General features: G+C 59.6%; 1 protein-coding gene across 1 annotated transcript; it reads left to right on the plus strand.

Annotated features, from left to right (window-relative positions):
* The first annotated feature begins 487 nt into the window (after positions 1-487).
* On the plus strand, positions 488-2,241 carry LOC117886332 (fibrinogen-like protein 1-like protein). The gene is made up of 2 exons (XM_034788039.1): positions 488-831; positions 1,188-2,241. Exons 1-2 carry the CDS (start codon positions 816-818, stop codon positions 1,814-1,816), a joined length of 645 nt encoding a protein of 214 aa, XP_034643930.1. The 5' UTR covers positions 488-815; the 3' UTR covers positions 1,817-2,241.
* Positions 2,242-10,493: the final 8,252 nt, after the last annotated feature.

Below are 10,493 nucleotides of genomic sequence, written 5' to 3' on the forward strand. Positions count from 1 at the left end.
GCAGAGCCATGGGAGCGGGCGGTGAGGTTGGTGGCTGCATTTGGGCCAGACTGGAGGGGAGCGGCCAGGAGCCCAGGTAGAGCAGCTAAGGGGAGTCTGGGTTAGTCGAAGTCATGACACCCGCACTGGATGGATGAGGAGCAGTGCTTTGAGGATTGGCCCTGCCTCCATAGCCCTGATTGGCTGGGGATGGGCACACAGGAGAAGCTGACCTCCCACCCCGTCCCTCAGAGCCCTGGCTGGCTGGAGAGCTGGCAGGAAATCCTGCCTCTCCTGCCTGCTGCCAGCCCTTCTCCCACCCTTCGAGAAGGGGCTGTCGGAGAGACATGTGCTGCCCCTGCAGGGACACAGGGGAGCCTGAGCTCAGGGCTGGGAGCTGGGCCCAGGGAGCCGCCCTGCGCATGTGCGAACGGGTCCTGGCCCAGAGGGAAGGAGCCTGTTGGTGCTCGATGCAGGTAGAGCCTATCAGGCCTCCGGCCCCCTCCTGCTGATGGTTCTTGGCAGCGACGCGGGGCTGTGGCCAAGCTGAGGAGGGTACCAGGGTGGGTCTCTGCTCTGGAGGGATTCTGGGTGAATTCCTGCCTCCCCACGGGTGTCAGAGTTTGGAGCAATCCAGCAGGGAGAGGCGCCCCAGTGCCCAGCGGATAACTGAGGCCTACAGCTGGGCCAGCGGAGGGACAGGGAGGCGAATGTGCTGAGAATACGCCCAGCTGTGGAGCTGGGAATATCCTCTGTAAAGCCCTCACGTCACTCGGCTCTCTCCTCCACACACAGATCAGGGGAAAGGGAGCCTCCGGCGCAGCAGAGCCAGTGACATGCGGGTAGCCCAGGGTAAGTGGTAAGTGTGTCCCGCTTGCATTGTCACCCCTCACAGGGGTGACACACACACACACACACACACACACACACACACTGCAGAGATCTGGGAGCAGAGTGCCAGCGGTGAGAATTCCCTCTGGCACAGCTATGGGGACATCAGTCTGGCGCGAGGCTAGAGACCAGAGCTCACCTCCAGGACTCCTCAGCGCAGCCTGATCTGGCCAAGATGCAGCTGCTGTTCCTCAGTGGAGGAGTTGGGAAGGAGGCCAAGGAAAGATTTTATGGAAACTCCACTGTGATCATAACTCTGAGCGGGGTTTTGTTCCATGAGGTTTTGTTCTTGACAACTTGTTTCGTTTTGCCCACAGCCTGGCCCAAGGACTGCAGCGAGATAACCTGGAACAGGGTCAGTGGCGTCTTCGTCATCCAGCCCACAGGACTCCACCAATTCGAGGTCTACTGTGAGCTGAACAGCACCAGTGAGGGCTGGACGGTCCTCCAGCGGAACCGGCACGACACACAGATCACCTGGGCTGAGTCCTGGAGCACCTACAAGTACGGCTTTGGCAACGTGAAGGATGACTACTGGCTGGGGACGGAGTACATCTATCGGATCGCCAAGCAGAAGATCTACCAGGTCAGGTTTGTCATCCACGATTCATCCGGCACCATGAAATATGCAGACTACAACCTCTTCAGTCTGGAAGACGAGTCCAAAGGCTACAGGCTGAGGCTGGGCTCTTACACTGGGACTGCAGGGGACGCCATGACTTCAAACAATCCTAGCACCGTGCATGACAACATGAAGTTCTCTGCTAAAGACCTGGATCAGGACACTTACTGTGGGAACTGTGCGTCTAGCTATGATGGGGGCTGGTGGTACTCGGCTTGTTATTCTGTTCGACTGAACATCAAAGGGAGCATCACTTGGGGTAGTTTCTGTAGTGGGAACTGCCAAGCCTCCGCCATCCTCATCAAACCAGCGTCCTACTGTTAGTCACCCCTTCCCCACCCTCCTGTCTGCAGTGAGGCCAACCCCTGCTCCACGAAGGGAGGGAAAAGGGTCAGAGTGTGTCATGGCCAAACCTCCCGCCCGCTCTCACAGGCCTTGCTGGGGGAAGTATCAGGGTTACCCAGGAAACGGGGCCACTTTCCTTCTCCTCTCCCTCCCTGCAGACTTTCCGAGCTTTTCTCCCCTGGGCCTTTCTGCGCTGGGCTGACTCCCGTGCACCAGCGTTCGGCTGGAGTGACTCTTCCGCGTCATTTTAGCTCGGCGATGCGATGAGCAGGCCTAGAGGTCACTGGAAAGGTGAAATCCCAAGCATGGCGGGAGCTTCTCAAACACCCTCTGCATGGCCCTGCCTTGGGATCCAGGCTTTGGAATAAACACACACTTCTAAGCAGTGAGGTCTGCAGCTGGTAACTCTGTGCCTTGCTGTCACTCTCTGTCCGGGTGCTCCCATGGGCACCACGCTGCTGGAGAACATGCCTGGCGTTACCAGGTTCACAGGCAGGGCATGCGGGGCTGCTGGGATGGGCCCTTTGCTCCCTGCCAGAGTAAATCTCCAGGCCACCAGCCCTTCCGTTTGGGGTTGCGGGAAGGAGAGACTGGGGCCAGAGGGATTTTCTGGAGAAGGAGAAAGAGGAGACGTGAGCGGGAGGAGAGACTTGGGCCCTTAGTGCTGGGAGAGAGGAGTCCTTGGGCCCCCTGCCCTCCGGACCACATCCAGAGAGCCTGTAGGGCAGAGGTAGCGTCCATCCCACTCCCACTGCAGGCGGAGCCGCTCCTCGCCTGAGACTGAAGGCTCTGCCCGCAAGTCTGCCTGGCCACGTGCAGACTCCTGGAGCAGGAGCGCGGTGCTTACCTCATACCAGGGCATCCTGTGGCAGCCCCCATCTATGGGGTATCACGCTGGGCCTAAATGCTGCGGCCAGGTCCCTGGATTCTGCAGCACTTCGTTTAAATTAAAGAATGGTGCCCAGGGGCTGGGGCCGAAGGCATCTTCGTGGGGTAGGATCCTGCTGGCTGGAGCCATGTCCCAGCAGGGACCAGGTGGGGAGGCCCCAGACCACTGGGCCGAATACATCCCACTGCTTGTGTGGTAAGATGCAGCCTGTTTTCCCAGCTAGCACATGCTCCCATGGCAGCTTGCACACTAGTTAGTTAGGAGTCTGGCCGCACCCCTTGGCAGAGGATAGTGCCCCTATGGTGGCCCGCAGGCCTGGTGCAAGGACTGGTCCCTTTCCCTAGTGCTGTCTGGGCCCAATGTAGGAATCCTGCACCACTCCTGCACAGACAGGGGGAGGGGAGGAAAGAGGCCCCTGGTGCTCCCATGCCACCTGGCACAGGGCCTGGCTCTTCATCTCTACATCCGTCCTGCCCCTGCAGTCAGCAGGGCCCAGTTCTCTGAAGGGATCAGTGCCCCCTCCCTCGGCATCACCGTGGAGCTGCTCCGTGTTACACCATCATTCAGCTTGTGCCGATCAATCCTTTCATAGGAAACATTTGAAAATGCTTTGAAATCTCCCGGCTCCCTCCCAATCCGGGGCTCCTGGCCGGCCCCTGCTTGTCGCCACGGGCAGGTTCTCACACTCCCCTCAGAGCACACGGGGGGATGGGGACCTGGGACGTTAGACAGTGATCTGGCCAGCGAAATCCCTGTTCTTTGTTCCTGAGCCGCACCTGGCACTGATGCCAGTCCCATTCCCAGGCCGTGAGGTTACACGCAAGCTGCCAACAGAAAAGGGGCATGTTCATCTTCCCTCTTCAGCAGCATTGGCTGATCCCACTGCACCCTGCAGAGCCACAGTGAGCCAGGAAGGCTGGTTGGGCAGCACGGGGCGTGGGCTGGGCCCTGGGAGACAGGCCATGGGAGGAGCAGGGGTGGGGGCAGGCAGGGCTAAGCAGGGCTCTGGAAATCTGTGGGGAGGATGTCTGTGCGTAGGGGGATGGACGGGGGAGCCTGACTGTGGGACTGGCCTGAGCTGGGAATCTGGGCTGGGCAACAGTGACTGTCTCCACAGCAAGGCAACTAGGGCTTCCCATAGGGCTGTGCCAGGGAACAGAGCCTGCAGCTTCAAGCAACCATGCAGGGGGCTCCCCAGAACCACAGCTTCCCCCACAACCCTGGTCCAGTCCTCCAGACACTCCTCCCCCAATGCTCTTCTCTCCCACAATTCCCCTTATCCCGGTCACCACCTTGCCCCCACGTTACCAATCGCCCCGCCTGGCTCCCCAGCTCCCCTCCCCTCTGGGCTGCTGTGAGCGCGGAGCAGCGGAGCGTGCTCTTAGCTGGCTGCTCCAGGGGCACTGTCCTGGCAGAGGGAACTGGGAGTCGCGGCTCCTGAAGGGCTGGTTTGTGTTCCCAGCTTCTCACCGGCTCTTCCCTTTTGCAGCTGCCCGCTGCCCTTGTCTCCTGCTCCTCACCGGCCTGCTGGCCCTGTCAGCCCCAGTTCTCACCCTGGAAATACACAACCTGAACATCTTAAAGGGACCCACCCATGCAATCAGGAACATCCACTCAAAGCACCTGAAGGCAGGTGTGTTGTCTTGTCATCACATTCCCAGCTTTGCCCAGCTGGCAGAGCGTTTGTGGCTCCCAAGCGCTGTCTCTGTGTCTCACCCGACATTCATCCAGCAGGGATGGGGAGGAGCTTGTGGCTGTGGCCCCTTGGTCTGTGGTTTGGGGTCCGGCCCTGCCAGCATCTCCTGAAAACTGACAGGAGCCAAACCCCCTCCAGGCCAACCATCTTTGTGGGGGTCTGTCCCCTGTGGGGGGGGAGAACAGGCCAGGATTGCCGAGCCATGAGGCTGGGGTCAAGTCAGAACATTGGTTATATGCCCAGTGCTCGGCCCTCGGCTGACAGTCAGATCCAGGGTGTGCCCAGAACAGGGCGGCCTGGGTGGGCTCCATGTGGCCAGGAGATCACACACGCATGTGTCCCTGGCACTGGTCACACGGACGCTGAGCTCCCCGAGGATAACAAACCTGCGGGATTCCAACCCCATTAGACACTGTGGGACACAAGCAAATCCGCAGCATGGACCCACCCAAAGCCGGAGGACAGATAATGATAACACGACTCAGACAGTAATAACAGCAACCCGTGACATCTTCCTACTGCAGCGTTACCCGGAGGCCCCAGTTGTCACGGAGGATGGGGGAGTCAGGGCCCTGCACCCCCCACTTCCTGCAATTCACCGGGACTCTCAGCCAGCCAGTAAAACAGACGGTTTATTAGATGATAGGAACACAGTCCAAAACAGAGCTTGTAGGTACAGAGAACAGGACCCCTCAGTCAGGTCCATCTTGGGGGTAGGGGGCCCAGACCCCGGTGCTGGGCCTCCCTCCGTTTCCCCAGCCAGCTCCAAACTGAAACCCTCCAGCCTTTGTCTCTTTCCTGGGCCAGGAGGTCACCTGATCTCTTTGTTCTCCAACACCTTCAGTTGGCACCTTGCAGGGGAGGGGCCCAGGCCATCAGTTGCCAGGAGACAGGGTGTCGGCCATTCTCTGTGGAGACCCCTGCACATCCCTGCCCTCTCGGGCTCTGCAACAATCACAGCTTTATCCCATCACCTAGATACTTAAGAAATGCACAGGGGAAACTGAGGCACCCACATTATTCAGAGAAAACATAAGACCATTCCCACTTCGTCACACCCAGTCTGGAGGCAGGGTGCCTAGGACTGGACACTGCACCCCCAGGGACGAGAGGACAGGCCCTGTGGCAGGGAACTCACGCTCTAGGGTCACAACACCCCACACCAGGCAGATGAAGCAGGTAAAAGGGGGGGGGTCGAGATGGGGTGCAGGAAAAGGTTAAGGGAGCTCATTTAGCGCAGGAGGCTGGAGGTTTAGCTCACTCACAAATCAGGGCCTTCGACACAGGGTTGGCAGGTGTCGGGTTTTCGACCAGAACGCCTGCTCGAAAAGGGACCCTGGCAGCTCCGGTCAGCACCGCCCACCGGGCCATTAAAAGTCTGGCCGGTCGGTGGCGCAGCGGGGCTAAGGCAGGCTCCCTTCCTGCCCTGGCTCTGCGGGGCTCCTGGAAGTGGCCGGCACGTCCCTGCAGCCCCTAGGCGCAGGGGCAATCAGGAAGCTCCACGCGATGGCCTCATCCCGAGTGCCGGCTCTGCAGCTCCCATTGGCCATGAACCATAGCCAATGGGAGCTGCAGCGCCTGTGGGCGCAGGCAGCACACAATGCTGCCTGGCCATGCCTCCTCCTAGGGGCTGCAGGGACGTGCTGGCTGCTTCTGGGAGCCCTGCGGAGCCAGGGCAGGCAGGGAGCCTGCCTTAGCGCCGGTGTGCCGTTGACCAGGAGCCGGCTGAGGTAAGTGCCGCCTGACCGGAGCTCGCACCCAGAAACCCTGCCCCAGGTCGGAACCCCCTCCCACACCCAAATTCCCTCCCAGACCTCACACCAGGCACCCCAACCCCCTGCCCCAGGTCGGAACCCCCTCCTGTACCCTAATCCCTCCCAGACCACACCCCCACCCGCACCCCAATCCCCTACCCCAGCCCTGAGCCCCCTCCCGCACCCAAACTCCCTCCCAGAGTCCGCACCCCAACCCTCTGCCCCAGCCCGGATCCCACTCTGGCACCCCAAACCCCTAATCTCCAGCCCAATCCCAGAGCCCGCATCCCCACCGGAGCCCTCACCCCCTCCCTGCACTCCAACCCCCACTCCAGCCCAGTGAAAGTGAGTGAGGGTGTGAGAGCGAGCGACTGAGGAAGGTGGGCTGGGCTGGAGTGAGTGGGGGTGGGGCCTTGGGGAAGGGCATGAAAGGGGTTGGGTCAAGGGCGTTTGGTTTTGTGCACGTAAAAAGTTGACAACCCTACTTAAGGACCTTTGAAAAGCAGCCTCCTTAGCACCGCTCCTGATACCAGGGGCCAAGGCGCCCCCGGACATGAGAACCACAATAGGCCAGAGCAAAATGCTGCGTTAGAAATCGGAGCTCAGGCTGCCAAGCGAACGATAGCTGACAGACAGGAGATGCAGGAATTAAGGTTGTGCCTTCAGCCAGCAGTTGGTGTTCATCCGTTTGCACCACACACACACACCTGTAGGCAGGGCCACTATTTCCTTGTCTGTCTGCCTGTTTAACTTCTCTAGGTCCTTACTGTGCCCATCACCGTGGTGTCTGAGTGGCAAACCAAGGGTTTGACGTGTGCATATGAAACTGCCTGACTGGAAGGACGTGGTTTGGTGTGGATCAGTGACTGCTGGGGCAATTGGTGGCAGAAGGCTCTGAGGGCCTGGCTCATTCCGACCTGGCTCATTCCAATGGCTTCTACAGCTGAGAGCAGCCCAGTCTCCTGCCTGGATCCCACGCAAACCAGGAAGTAAAGACCACGGTTAATAAGAACAGCTAAAAAGATCATTTTCGCTGAGCCCAGCCCTGCACAGATTTCCAGCTTAGGTTTGCATTTTCAGCAAAAGTTTTTCTTGATTATTTTCTCCCAACCCCTTTGTGCCTCCATAATAGCCAGCCACCCCGTCAGTCGCATCCTGGGGCGCTCCAGGGACAGCGTGTGTGCGTGTATGTGTATGTCTGTACATATGTGTATGTGTACATGTGTGTATGTATGTGTGTACGTGTATGTGCACATGAGTGTGTGCACGTGAGTGTATGTGTGTACATGTACCCCAGTCAGAGGTATACATCTGGATTTCCTTTGAAAGAATTTTCAAATTGAGCTGATCAAGTGCAATGGCAAAGCACCCAATTCCTCTGCCCCCCTAACTGCCTTCGCTGCTTTAACGTACAACCTGCTCCGCTGACACCTCTGACTCCTGAAAGCCCTAACGCTCCAGGGGAGCAGGCCGTGCCCTGCCTTGCCCTGGCTGCCCCGGGTGTTACCTCGGAGGGAATAATTCCAGATTCCAATGGGTGGCAGGTCCAGGGAAGAGCCTTATCTGGGGGAGGCTGTACCAGACCCGCCCGACCCAGGCAGGTTCCCAGGTACTCTCTGCTCGGGGCTGATAAGGCTCCTCAGCAGTTTCTCTCCAAACAAATTCCAGTTCAAGACACCTGAGAGCTCCACAGCAGGGCAGCATCCCCAGAGCGCAGCAGGGCGGGGGTTAGGGGGAGCAGTCGGTAGCAGCACCTGCCCCTCGTACGGCAGGAGCGAGAAGTGCCAGCCTCTCTGCACAGAGCAGCAGCGTTCAGCCTGGGCCAGACATGCTGCGGTGATGGGTAAGAGCGGGCTCGGAGAGCCAGAGGGTCTGTGGGGCAGCGCTGGGCCCTTCTGCTCCGCACTAGGGCCGGGTGGGCGTGTTCAGCTGGGATTGGAACCCACCAGCACTTGTGGGTGCGAATGTGGGGCTGGAACGCAACGTGGGGCGCTCCCACCTTGCCCGGGGGCGACTGGGGGGAAGGGCAGAGAGACACCTGGGCTGAGACCCCAGCTCCAGGGAGACAGTCACCCTGGCCCAGCCGGGTTAAATTGCCCAGCTGTGTGACAGCCCCCGCATCCTCAAGGGGTCGCCCCCCAGGTATGTCACAGCAGGGTAATGTGCGTATTGAACGGCAGGGGTTGCCAGAGACTGGCTGGGAGAGGCCTTTGGGGATGGAGGAAGCAGCACTAAGGTACATGCCAACCTCCCTACAGAGGAGGGGCCACGCCCCGCAGGTGTGAGGCAGGGAGCTGGGACACTGCGCGGTGGGTCATTGTCTGGCCCAGGCCCTTCCTAGCCGTAGGCCGAGGAATTTCCTTCAGGTCACCTTCCGCTGCAGCTTGGCCACGGGCCCCCATAGCCACTAGCCCAGCCAGGGATCCCAAGTGGGGATTGTCACGGCTGGCTCCTCCCTGCCGCCAGCAGCTCTTCACTGCCAGGGAATTCCTGAAATCCTGTGTGCCCCTCCCCCACCCACCTCCTGGGGCTGTGAGTGCCCCCCCGGACTACCCCCCCCCGAGCTCTGAGTGCCCCTGGCCAGTCCCTCCCCTCAGCCCCCCCCCCCACTTCCTGGGGCTCTGAGTGCCCTCAGCCAGTCCCCATCTCAGACCCCGGGGCTGAGTGACCTTGGCCAACCCCCGTCCCTTCAGGAGGAACTCCCAGTACCCACCCAGCCCCCACACCTCAGGGTTCCCCTCCCTGCGGCTCTGTGGCCATCCCCCCACCAGGGCCGGCTTTAGGCCAATTCAACCAATTCCCCTGAATTGGGCCCCGGGCCAAAGCCCAGGTACGGTGTACCGGCAAGAGCTGGTGCGCAGTACCAGGGTGGCCCGGCTTCCCCAGGGGGCAATTTAAAGGACCTAGGGCTCCCAGCAGGGGCCGGAGCCCCAGGCCCTTTAAATTGCCACCAGACCCCCACTGCTGGAGCCCTGGGGTAGGGCTGCGGGGCTCTGGTGGCTATTTAAAAAGTCCGGGGCTCTCGCTGCCTCTACCGCCCCGGCCCTTTAAATAACCACTGGAGCCCCGCTGCTTCCCCAGGGCTCCCACGGCTATTTAAAGGGCCGGGGCTCCAGCTGCCTCTGCTGCACCCCGTCCCCGCACCAGCCCTGCACCCCCTGCCCTGCCCGCAGCCAGCCCCGTCTCCAGCCAGCCCTGCACCCCCTGTCCACAGCCAGCCCCTGCTGCACCCCTGCCCTACCTCCAGCCCCGCCCCTCCTGTTCTGCCCACACTCAGCCCCGCCCCCCTGCCCTGCCCGCAGCCAGCCCTGCACCCCCTGCCCACAGCCAGTCTCTGCCGCACCCCCTGCCCTGTCTCCAGGCAACCCCTGCCACACCCCCCTGCGGCCCTGCCCAAAGCCAGCCAGCCCCACACACCCCTGTCTCCAGCCAGCCCCGCACCCCTTGCCCTGCCTGCAGCCAGACCCTACCTCCAGTGAGCCCCTGTCCTGCCTCCAGCCAGCCCCATGTCCACTGGTGCCCTGCAGTTCCCAGGGCAGTAACCCTGCACACCTGCTTCAATGAAGGGGGCAGGGAGCAGCTGGGACCCACACATGTGCACACCACTAGGGTGACCAGACAGCAAGTGTGAAAAATCGGGACAGGGGGTGGGGGATAATAGGATCCTATAAGAAAAAGACCCAAAAATCGGGACTGTCCCTATAAAATCAGGACAGCTGGTCACCCTAGCACACCCCCAGGGAGTGGCGGGGACCCACACACGTGAAATGGAGCTCATTAATAACCGATCAACAGCATATATGATGCAATGTACATAATATATAATTTTATTATTTATATAGTTATGGAAAGTAAATAATACATGGAAGAAATGAAAGGCTTTTTTTTACATTATTTTTTTTGTTAGTCATCCCTGCCGGGGCCCTGCCAAAAATGTTTGAATTGGGCCCCGCCCTTCCTAAAGCCGGCCCTGTCTGCTACCACCATCACCTGGGAACCCCAACCAGTTCAAGCCTCATGGAATGGGTGAGATCCCCCCTCTTTCTCTCTCTCTGTTTTCCTTTCTACCTTAGGTATTAACCTTTAATAATGTATGTTATGTTGGTTTAGCCCTCCTTGTGTAGTTATCACTATTATTCAATAAATAACTTTTATGGTTAAGTTGGTTGCTTCTCTCACTCTTGCTGAACTTTACTCTTCTGTGTTTTTAGCTTCCCCCATTCACTCTACAGCAACGCTTCTTTTACCTAAACTAAAGATCCCTGCAGTGCCCAAAATACTGTGGGGTTTGCACATCAAGTAGGTTATTGCCAGTAC

This window comes from Trachemys scripta, chromosome 12 (genome assembly GCF_013100865.1).
Source record: "Trachemys scripta elegans isolate TJP31775 chromosome 12, CAS_Tse_1.0, whole genome shotgun sequence".
NCBI lineage: Eukaryota > Metazoa > Chordata > Testudines > Emydidae > Trachemys > Trachemys scripta.